At 42.7% G+C, this 12,302-nt stretch overlaps 1 protein-coding gene across 2 annotated transcripts in view; it reads left to right on the plus strand.

Moving 5' to 3' along the window:
* The window catches only part of SMARCC1 (SWI/SNF related BAF chromatin remodeling complex subunit C1), a 137,324-nt gene that overhangs the window by 109,185 nt on the left and 15,837 nt on the right, over positions 1-12,302 (plus strand). For both annotated transcript variants that reach the window (XM_019723988.3, XM_019723987.3), the window contains exon 25: positions 2,955-3,089. In XM_019723988.3, the coding sequence (XP_019579547.2) occupies positions 2,955-3,089 (135 nt within the window). The remainder of the gene's footprint in view (positions 1-2,954; positions 3,090-12,302) is intronic.

Genomic DNA, 12,302 nt, shown 5'->3' on the forward strand with positions numbered 1-12,302 from the left:
TGGTTATTAATGATTTTTGGTACTCCCTATGCAATATATCTAAATTGAATTATGGTACGAGGTAAAATTATAGATGGGAGTGAAACTTGTTTATCATCCATTATCATGTGTAATCAATAAATGACTTAATATCCTCTTGGAAAAAAATAAAGTTTAGATGCTCCTGATGTTGATGTATTCTGTATATACGATTCAGCCCGCTGTGGTAGTAACAGAATTGAGAAGGGGGAGGACTGAGTTGAATCTAGATGACAGTTCGGTCATTATCCTCCTGGATCACCCTGTTCCTCTGGTGTGACTTGCCAGAACTTCTGATTGAGATTTTGAAGCAATCTTTACTGCCTCAAAAGTGAGTTTGCAGGAATTTCTGTTCTTCCTTAAACCTAGCTTCTCATCCTCTGCATCTTCAAAATTTGCCAGTGTCTTGAGGTAGGTGGCCAATTTGTGTCTGAAGTCTTTCAAGTTTCTACCAGTATCACCTAATCCCTCGGCATGAATTATAAATTAGAGTTATTTATATACTCTGGGTACGAGTCTCATCAGAGACAAATATTTTCTCATAGTCTGTGGGTTGTGTTTTCACCTTCTTGATGGTGTCCTTTGAAGCACAGATGTTTTTAATTTTTATGAAGTCCAATTTATCAATCACTTATCACTTGTGCTTTTGGTGTCATATCTAAAAAATCTTTCACTTAACCTAAGATTGTTCAGAATTATTCCTATTTTTTTCTTCTAAGAATTTTTTAGTGTTAGGTCTATGATCTACTGAATTTTTGTATATGATGTGAGATAGCGTCCAAATTCATTATTTTGCTTTTGAATATTCAGTTGTCCCAATACCATCTGTTGACCCACCCACCAGCCCCTGTTAAATTTTATTATGGAACTACTGGACTATGTACGAAGCTAGACAAAACAGTATATTGACTCTGTATACCCACCACCCAGGTTGCTTATCAACATCTTGCCAGTCTTGTTTCATTCATCCCATTTGCTTTTGGCCTGTTAATGACTCCCTGTGAGCTTAGGGCTTCTTTCTTAGGTTCAGTCTATGACTTCTGGATCTCGTGTCCTTGTCTTTTTCTGTTTTTTTCACTGAGTTAACTGGAGCACATGCTTCAATAGCATGTGTAGGAAGCAAGCTTACTGAGTCCTTGATTTCGAATACGTCTTTATTCTGAACTCCCACTTAATTCATGTAAGTTGCTCTACTTGAAATTCTAGATTGAAAATACATCATCCCTCAGAATTTGGATGGCATTTTCCCATTGTCTTCAAAATCCATGGTTTGCTTTTGAAAAATCTGATACAATTTAAATTTTTGTGTGTAAACCTACTTCTTTATTTGTTTGCCTTTCTGGAAACTTAGAATTTTTACTCTGTCTCACGTTCTTAAATTTCCAAAGTCGTTCCTTGCTTTGGGTCTTTTTTTAATGTTTATTTTCTTTTTACTTTGAAATCTCATGATCTTCAGTTTTGAGAGGAAATATTTTGACATATTTATTTCATACTACTTGGGGAGTTCTTGATTCATTAGCAGGAAAATAAAACATTTTCTGCCAAAGCCAGCAGAGTTCCACTCTTACAAAAATAGATCTAGGAACTGATAACATCAGTCTCCTCCGAAGGAGGGAAACTGGCAGCTAGGCAAATACAAGGAAAAGGAGACTTAAGTTTTTATGTGACACCTCCTTGTAAACTTTCAGTTTTATACCATTTGCATAAATTTTGTATTCAGAAATATCAGTTGCGTGACACTATACATTGATGGCAGGCTTAGCATCATGCAGTCTTTGCTTAGACTTTTGGTGTAATTGACATAGTGCAGGGATGCAAACGTATCATTAATAGCTGTAGATTCTTACATAAAACCTTATCATCACCTTATATGTACACTTCTGAATCTACGTGCAGATAAATGAGTCCATGGTTTAAGACTACATTTCTCTTTTTCAACTATAAAAGTGAAAAATGAGACTCTTAAGTGTTGTCTCCATTTAGCTTCCAAAAGTCTATATTAAAATCCTCCTGCATGGAACTCCTTCTGGATGCTATAAGAAATGCAGAGACCGATAAGGCTGCCTCTCCATGTTCTCAAAACCTTGGATAGAAGCAGGATAAGCACATAAATTTAGCAGATTAATAAAAGTGAATGCCAAGCGGTGTTGGGCATTTGTTTGTAGAAGCGCTTAGATGGTGCCTGGAGAAGGTGGGATTGGGTCCCTTGCCAGGTATTCAGGGCCTTGGCCAAATAATGGGTCCCCATCTTCTCTGGGTGATGTGGATCTTCCTCTGTGTGATGCTCAGTGGGCAGGACGCATGAGTGGGACTCACCGTGAGTTCTGTGGCAGGCGAGTGGCACATTCTTCCAGACTAGTGGCCTGTCTTGTACTGTATTTGTCTTGCTCTGGACCCTCTTCTCAAGCTAGGGATGGAATATTGTTCACCGGTCCTCTCCGTACACAATTCCACTCACCGGGGAGAAGGCAGAGGCTTTCCATCTGAATCGTTGGGTACCGAAGGAAACCACTGCTTTCCTGCCCCTGGACAGTTCCCAAGGAGGGCGGGGAGGGTCAGTATAGGGTGAAGGTGGGAACAGGGTGGGAGGGGAGGGGTTGGTGAATGGAGAAGTGCCCCCCCAGGCCAACTGTGTCCTCTGCCCATCAGGGCCTTGGTTCAAACTCTACTCCTTGGTCGCTCTTTGAAGGGAGAAGTTCACCATGTGAAGGGTTTTCTTTTAATCCTTTAAAGGGGCTGATTTATGTCTATAAGGACCAGAAATTCAGGGACAGTTGGCATTTTAAGTTGAAATAAGTGTCTGGTAATAACATACAAAGGGAATACCTAGGGTACCGCTCTTAATTACCTAATCCCCATTTTGAGTAGCAACCTCAGCATTTTGTTACCCTTTTTAAGCAGATGTTTAAATAATTTGCATGATCTTTTGTGCTTAGCACCTAGCCGCGGTGGAAGAGAGAAAGATCAAGTCTCTGGTCGCTCTCCTGGTTGAGACACAGATGAAGAAACTGGAGATCAAACTTCGGCATTTTGAGGAGCTGGAAACAATCATGGACAGAGAGAAAGAGGCTGTAAGTACGAGGGGACTGTACAGTGGCCTTTGGACAGCTGAGCTCTGACCGCCTTTCATAGAATCCAGGTTAGGTGAGACGGGTGGTAGCCTACACTCTTAGTCTCTGTGCACAATTATGTTCTGTCCTTATTTGTGTTTGCTTTGCCCTTTCAGAAGGTTTATCAGGAATGATGGTAAGTAAGAGGAACTCTGTTCACATTCTGAAACTAATTATCCAAATACCAGCTTCTTAGACTGCTCAGCTTTCCCGATACACGATGGCCTCAAATTCTCCCCTTTTACACTTGTTTTATTACCTGGTTGTTATCAGTAAAGTGGAATCCGTATAGATCTATTACCTGATTCAAGGATTTTCTTGATTTCCTGTCTTTTTCAATACAAATATCAGAAAGGAGGAGTTAGGGGTGTATTTCTGTGGTTCCTTTTAACCAAACCTTTCTTGGCCCTGACCCAGGCCCTCAGTCTTCCTTCCCTCTCCTCTGTCTGAAGGGTGGGGGGGACGGCCCACACTGGGCCCCTGAGCAGCATTCTCTGAAGTAGACAGTTTTCATATTAGGATGTGACCCAAACAGAACCAAGAGAATTATGAAAAGGCCAAAAATAAGGAAGGAGCAACAAGAAGTAAGAAACATAGAGGCAGGGGGAACATTTGATATCTCAAGGGAATTTTGGGAAAACGGGTCTTCGGAGAAGTTTCTTTTCAGGAATTGACTAGAAAAGAAATTGGTGCCTTTCTAAGCAATGGGCTAAATTTGAGGATTTAATTAAGACTATTTCCCTCTGGTTTTTTTTTTTACTTCTTATCTGCATAAGAGTTACTGGTAACTGGTACCTCTAAAAGGTAGATTCTTAAGATCATCCCAGAAAAGTTTGAATGTTAAGGATCTGTTTGTATTTGTTAAGTTGTTTCTTATGGCTCAGTCCAAGCAAGTCCCTGCAAACCACTCATAATGAGCAGCCTGGCAGCTGTCACAGTAGCCCATTTTCCATTTTGTCCTCAGACCAGCTCTGCCACTTAAACAGGTATTCTGGCCCCGGGAGGATGGAGAGGCTGCTTCAGGAAGTCTCCTGCGAACACCCTACACCATCCCGCCTCAGTTCCCTGAGCCTAGAAGTGTTTCTTCCCTCTCTGGCGCTCTTCTGCTCTGGGAGCTGCCGACCACCCCATCTTGCCTCCATCACCCTCTGTGCACCAGCCATGCCACACCACGTACAGGCTGCCCTCCTGGCCTTGTTCTCTGTGCTACCTGTGAACATCCTACCCCCCACCCCCACCCCACCAGTAAGGCTCCTTTCCCAACTCTGCCTCCCTTTTCCTTGCCTCAGCCCTGCACCTGTGACTGACTTGCCGGCTCCATTGGCAGCCTTGGCAGAGTACTAACAGAGCACTTCCTGTGCTGTAATCGCTAATTCACATGTCTACCTCCCGGACCAGCGTGGGCACTCTGAGGGCAGAACTTATCAGGTGTCTTTATAAACACAAAATTGGCACCTCATAGGCCCCTGTTTTAAGTGTCTGTTGAATGAATGTATGCGAGCATCAGTGGCAGAGCTAGGAAAATGGAAAAGTCCTCTTGGAGGACTTCCTTTAGTTTAATGAGGAAGACAGGAAAGCAAAAGACAAGACAGTGTGTTTGGCTCCTATGGGAACAGAAAGGAGGAATACCTGGAAGGTGGGGAGAGAGTATTGGAGAAAACTTCCGAGAGGTGAGCTGCACCTTTGAGGAAGGAGTATTTGTGTTTAGCCCTAATAAGCTGCCCTTTCGTCATTTCATGATTTTTTTTTTAGGGGGCTGTAATGAAATGGAGTATTGACCCGTACAGAATTGACATGATGATTGCATAGTTCCCACTGGCAACCAGATGCCTTGCTGTCTGTCATTCATGAAGCAGAACTGACGTGCTAGCCTGGAAGATTGGCATGACCCCAACTGGCCATTTCCAGAACAGTAGATTGCCAGGGGGCTCTTTTCTCAGCTCTCAGTCACTTTCTCTTTAGAGGACAAATCTGCAGATCTCCCATCTTTTAACCTCCCAGATGGAACCATCACCTGGAATAGCATAGTCCTCAGCCCCTCCCAAGTTCTCAACACTGATTCCCAGACACCCAGGGCACTGTGTGATGGCTCCGCGTCTCTTGGGCCCTTGAATGTCCCTTGTGCTGGGGATTTTTAATAATTACTTTAATTATATAACCCCATTGTGTTTTTCTTACTTGAATCTACTTTTTTATGTTAAATAGTAATCAGAGCACATGAAACATTTTACAGAATAGTCTCTGAATAAAACGACAGAACTGAAAATTTTGGGGAAACACTCTCCTGAATCTGTCTACCCCACAAGGTTGCTCTGTTCAGATCCTTTGGTGTCAGCCTGCCTTTTCTTAATCAGCATTTGGGGCAGGAACATTGTTTGTGACAGTCCCTAGCCCGAGCCACTGGATGTCAGTAGCATATCTGTATTAATTATTTATTGCGGTGTAAAAAATCACCGCAAGCTTAGTGACTGAAAACAGAATGTCACATGGTTTCTGAGGGTTGGGATTCTGTGAGCAGCTTAGCTGGGTGGTTCAGGCTCAGGGTATGTCATGAGGTTGCAGTCTTCTTAAGATTCAGCTAGGGCTGGAGAATATACCTTTAAGCTTCTTCACGTGGCTGTGGTCAGGAGACTTCAGTTCCTTGCCATGTGAGCCTTTCCCTAGTGCTGCTCTGGAAAAGGCTTCCCCCGGAGTGAGTGAAAGGAGAGGAGCGTGAAGGAGCACCCAAAATGGAAGCCACAGTACAACCCAAACTTGGATGTCACATCCCCTCACTTCTTCCGTACTCTCTTGGTCACAGAGACCGACCCGGGATCTGGGGTCAGGTCAGGGATGGACAGGCTTCAGTTCGGAAGATGTAAGTATTAGGAAGCAGGATCGTTGGGGGCCAGTTTGGAGGCTCGCTCTATCAACAACCAGAAAGAGTCCTTCGAACTTTAAAGTGTCCCTCGTTCATCCACAGTTAAGACATAACCTGTTTTTCTCCACCCCAGCATTAGTGTCCTGTCCTACCCTGTGGGCAGGCAAAGCCATAGTTGTTTTTCTCCCGATGATTTCCGCACAGGACTGTTGTGAGCATTAAATGGGAGAAGTATGGCCACTGCCTGGTACAGTGCCTAGAACACATAGGAAGTGTTCAGTGAATGTTACACGCCTCTTTATGCAGACCAGTCATCAAGTATGTAGCAAATTCTTAATCATGGTAAGCCTTTGTTGGCTTTATGAACGTTTACTGGACCAGTCACTGTGCTAAACCACTTTATATGGATTTTCTCATTTAATCTCTCAAAAACTGTATGAGAAAGCCATTAGCAAGAAAACACTGATTGCTTTGACTCTCCTGGACAAGAATCCCATAGTGATGCTGGATGGGAATATAAGGCCATTTCTTTGTTAACCCTTCTTATAGAAGAAGAGACTGGAGCTTGGGCAGGGTGCTTTCTGTACCTCAGCTGACACAGCTCCCAAATGACACGGCCATGTCTCGAACCTGTATTTGTTCAGCTCTATGTTTTTATCTGGCACTTTATAATTTATAAGGAAATGAGCCATTCTTATCTCATTTTAACCTAGAGACTCTGAGATATGCAAGGTGTTACCATTCCTTATTATGACTCAGGAAAATTGAGGCTAGAAAGGGATGGAGCCCGCCGAGAGTGCAGCCTTCCCATCGCCCTGTGCTCTGCTGCCCCCCACACAGCCTCAGTTCACCTTCGGTGCACTCCTGCTTGACTTTACCCACTAAGCAGTAGCTTCAGGACATACTTCTTTGAATTAAACAATTGGTTTTGTTTATATAGCATTAGATTTTAAAAATCCTTTTTTGGACTTTAAGAATCAGACATGATTCTTAAGAATTGTTAATATTCTTAGGAATGAAATATGAAATTTCTTTTTTCCTCTAATGACTTGAAATCAGATGTTCTCTAAGTGTTTAATATTTAACAATTAAGAATACGGATGTAAACATTTTTAACCTTTTGAAGACATTATGAATACAAGTGTAATTAGAGCCCAGTAGGCTGTTGTTACGGCCTCTCATAAAGGACTAATATTGGCGGAAGGCCATTACGTACAGTCTCAGGGAAGTGACATGATAAACAGTATTGACTCCAGTGCAGGTGACGATGGTGAGCTGGCACTGGGTTCACAACCCAGGGTCCTCCCCGCTGAGCAGCCTTCGGTGCCAAGCAGAAACACACACCAGTCAAGAGAGCAGGTTTCAGCGTGGGCTCTATTGGGACTGGCAGCGCCTGGAGAGAACTGGGGGGCTGGGCCCTGCCTACAGCATTCAGGTTAGGATTAAAAACAACAACCACTTTGAGGCTGATGAGAGTGGATCTGTGAGCAGATCTAGTTTATAGCTTCTGGAATAAATATTATCTGAGTCTCTGGAAGTCATTTGGCTGGGTATAGAGATTGTATACCTTTAGACAAGCGAGGCGTTGTAGGGAACTCAAAGCTGTGAGAAACCCGGAGCCTGTCTTTAAGGAGGTTAGAGGGTGGATGCGACTGGACACATAGAGACCAAATACTCTGAGGCCATAGGGCTGTGGAAATGGAGAGGAGAGATTGTCATGGTTGGCTGAGATTATCAGGGAAGGCTTCCTGGTAGAGGAGGGATTAATCTGAGCTGTAAAAAAGGAAGGACCAAATCCAGAAACGTGAAGAGAACTGCATGATTACTGAGGAGACTGAAAGGTCCACCTGCCCAGAGCTGAGGGTTTTGCAGCATAGGTGATGGATTAAGTTCATTTGTTCATTCGGCAAGTATTTATTGAGCACCTACTTTGTCTAGGTATGTAGATACTGGGGAAAACAGTGGTGAATAAAACCCAACAAAACTCTCTGCCTTGGTAGAGCTTAAATAATTAATGGAGGATGTTAGAAGGTGTTATGTGCTATGTATGTGTATGCACACGTCTGTTACAGGCAGGGTAGGGGAGATTGAGAGGCAAGGGAGGGATTTCGGTTTTACGTGATATCATCCGAGTAGGCCTCACTGAGAAACTGACAGTTGGGCAGGCACTTCTAAGCGCTAAAGAGCCAGTGTAGAGTCTCTGAGGCAGCAGCTGGATGGGCTGGAGGGTAAACATGCCGGAGGGGGTAAGGGGATAAAGTCAGAGGTAATGGTGACTGAAGCACAGAGGTCCCCGTGAGCCATCCAGAGGCCTTTCATTTTCCTCTGATTCAGATGTGGAATAACTGTAGGGCCTATTGTATGCATTTAATAAAAATGTACATAAATGCAGAGGGCTGGCACAGTTTTTCAGGGATCGGTCTGTCTGCTGTGTTGTAGGGAATAAATTATAAAGTGGTTCAGATAGAGAAGGGGACACTGATGAGGGGGCTGTTAAGGTAACCACGGGAGACGACGCTGGCGTTGACCAGGATGGTGGTGGCCATGGAAGTGAAGAGAAATGCTCAAGTTCTAGACTGATTAAAGGGATTACTAATGGGGTAACCTCACTCATAGGATATAGCTTTAGGAAAGCTCATTGTAATTTATGACAAATTAAGGAAGAAAGAACAAAAAGCCAAAAAGTGAATGTCACTTCCCCAGGAGAATGGTCCTGAACTTTGTTTTCTGCATATTTGTAGTAATTCATCTCTGTGCTGCCATCGTTTAAATGAATCTATTGTTAGACGTGCACTGTTGCGTTATGGGTAGTTTTATTTGAGATTAAGAAAGCTGTACCCAGTAGCAGGTTTAGTTCTGAATCAAGAAGTCGCATGGCCTCAGAAAGCAAGCACACTGTGACAGGGACAGAGTGACCAGTCACAACAGCCTTTGTGTTTCTGCCTCCGGAAGCACACATGGAAGCAGCACGATGTGGCTGTGTTTTGTCTTCCCACAGGTGTAAGAAGGAATGAACGTGTCTGTTGTCTTGAGTGGAGGTCTGGTCACTGATACCAAACATTTCAAGGAATGGTGTGATTATTTACTTCAGTTCTGAGTCCAAGTCCTTGAGGCTTCACGTCTCAGCTGATATTTCAGTCCTTGGCAGTGTGGATGGATTTTGTGCCCCCCCCTTACTCTTTCCCACCCCTCCTCCATGCTTTATGCAAATGAAGTGGGGAGAAGAGCTTTTGTGTGAACTTCAGCTGCACTTGCAGCTGTGTCTGCATTTGGGGTCTTAGTGCTGAAGAGTGCCCTGTTGTGCTCAGGTTCCGCTTGGACTCGGCTGCTTCATACGCACAGTGTAGGAGTGACCGGAGAGGAGGGCAGGGTGTGAATGCAGTCGGCGGATGTCCTCAGAGTAGCCCGCCAGCTTTGTATGAAACTGGTTCCCTAGCGCCAGACTGGAGCCATGGAAGAAAGTGAACAGATTCATTGACACCCAATTTACGGGAGTAATTTACACTGTTCAGTTTAGCCATTGGGACTTTATCCATAGTCCTAGGAAATGGGAAAGGGAGAGAAGAAATTAAGATATCTGTGGGCGGTTTTTAGCATTTTGTTTTTTTATTACAAAAATGTGTGATGAAAATTTCTTTTAAATAATAAAGAAATTAATAAATTAAGTCCTACCCTCAATTTCATACCTAGGAATAATCAATGTTAATAATTTTGTGTCTTCAGAACATTTTTAGTGTTTATATTATGTTTATGCATGGACACAAATTTTTTTGATATAATTGGGATTATGTTATATTGTTGCAACTTGCCTTTTTTTCTCCATGTATTTAGATATAACTGTACATCAAAAAATAATACTTTAAGACTGTCATTATACACACATGCATACAGTTTTCTAGGATAGATTTCCAGATGTAGAATCACTGGGTCATTGGTTAAGTCCATTTAAAATTTGCTCAATACTGTAAAACTCTCCTCAGAAATTCCTAGTTCACATCCTTCTGATTGCCACAAAAGCGAATGCAGTCTTAGTTGGATTTAATAATGATAAGGTGTCCACAATAAGAGAAATGTTTCTTCTGCATGATGAGACCGAGATGTGCCCACAGTTCTGTGTGTGCCCCAGAGCAGAGGTGACCCTCCTGGAGCCGGCTGGCAGCCTGCTCTCATCTTAGGACTTGTTCATCCCACGTGAGAGCTTAAGCTTAAACAGGGTTGTCTTTCAGGTGTGTGTGTGTGTGTGTGTGTGTGTGTGTGTGTGTGTGTGTGTGTGTGTTTAATCACTTATCCTTTTTAATTCTAATTATTTTCTTTTAATTACCTTCTGTGCTTTGAAATGACAAGTGAAGCTTATGAAAAAAATCGTATAATTGATGTAATTCATTTGTAGGCAAGGAAAATTAGGCAATATTTTTTCCCCAAGGTGAATACCTTGATACTAAGGTCAGCTCCCAAAGAAAGGCTTGTTCAGTAAAAAACAAAAAAAACAAAAAAAAGTGAGATAGGTATTGCAGAGACTAAAATTTCTCTTCAGAGACAAAATCTCCCTCCAGTAACTGCAGCTTCTTTATAAAGCAGATTTGACCTAAATTGCATAGTTCTTACATAACCGCAGGACTTGAGCCAAACTATGCAGACCAATAGTAGCTCCACAAGAACATAGGTGGGAGGTCCCTTTTTGGCAGACCTCTTAAAGTCTAACCTCAGCAAAGGCCTACATTTCCTAGAAAGAAGGGTTTGAAGAAAGCAAAACCTAGGACCTGTAGTCAGAATCTTTAAATCCCTTTGTTGTCTCTCTGCCTCTCACTGGCATTATCTCACTGATTAGTCTTCTTACAGAGCTGAACTTCTAGGGGATTCTTTCACTATTTACATCTTACAGCGCCCCCTTCTTATCGTGCAAACAAGAAGTTAAACTGGGCCAGGCTTTACCTTCTTGGGGTCACCCTCCCTAGACCATACTGGTCTGTTGGAACCATGGTAGCATCCTGTCTTCCTCCCCCTGGTAACGCTCAGCCGCTCACAGGATCCTTCTTGCAGAAGCTCTCCTCCTTCCTAGGGAGACGCGCCGAAAGCCAGCTGACCATCACTCGGGTCATAAGCCTTACAGTCTATTCTCTCCATTTCTCCTCCTCCTCACCGGCTCACGGGTCTTCACGCCGTGCCCATGGCCTGTCCGTCCATGGACATGGCCTTGTTGCTGCTCCCAACCGCCAGCGGTGCTTCTCACTTGGTTTCGCAGAGCTTTCTCCCCAAGCAGACCCTCAGGCTAATTCTCATAAGTATTACACCTACTTTTTGCTAATGATAGTATATAGTGTTTATCTGTAGAACTGGCTGCTTCTGAAAGCTAAAAGGTTACGTTTCCTTAACCTCTTAAATGCCTTGGAATAGTGCTATCCAGCAGAAATATAATGTGGGCCATAGATGTAATTTGAAATTTTCCAGTAGCCACATTAAAAAGTCCAGTGTATACAAAATCTTACATCAACATGTACTCAATTTTTCAATATGAAAAATTGCTTTTTTTTTTTTCCACGTTAACTCATCAAAGTCAGCATGTACTTGACACAGCACATCTCACTGCAGGTGGTCCGGACCTTTTTGTGGTTTGTGGCTGCCGTGTCAGACAGCTCTAAAAAATGCCTCCCAGTGACTCAGCTCTTGTTATAAAAAATGGTGGGAGATGGAACATTATTGAAAGGAAATAGATCTATTAACCTTCTTGATCTTTATACCACTTCCAGAAATCTGGATTTTTCTTTTTTCTTTTCAACCCTAAACTAAATTAGTTTGATAACGTGTGAGGTGGGCTCCATTCTTTGAGCTATAATCAGGCATATGGTTTCTGAATTTCCTGGCACATGAAATAACTTTTTTCTCTGTATTTTAATTTGGGTTTTAGAAAGATGATCTTGAATATTGAAATGCTGATATTCAAACCAAGATTCATGCAAATTTTTATTTAGACATCTAAAATATACTGTGAATGTGTCACCCAGTGTAATTTTGGGTCCTAAGCTAAAATTTAGTGGCATTGCCAAAGTTCCATATAGAAAAATGTATATTGTTGCAGCTAAGGCCACATCCACTCACCCAGAAGATTTAACTCTGGTGTCACACTCTAAAATAGTAACCCAAAAGGATCCCATCCAGAAAAGAGTGCCTGGGAAGATTGAATAAACTTGAAACACTAGCATCTGAGGGACCATTATAAGGACAGGAAAGGCTTGTTTTACCTGGGGAAGATTAAGGCAGTCATGGAAACTTTGTAAGTATCTGAAGGCCTGCCAGACAGAGGATTGCATGTGTCC

The sequence above is a fragment of the Rhinolophus sinicus genome, chromosome 5 (assembly GCF_057876585.1).
Source record: "Rhinolophus sinicus isolate RSI-liver-muscle chromosome 5, RSI-T2T, whole genome shotgun sequence".
NCBI classification, from domain to species: domain Eukaryota; kingdom Metazoa; phylum Chordata; class Mammalia; order Chiroptera; family Rhinolophidae; genus Rhinolophus; species Rhinolophus sinicus.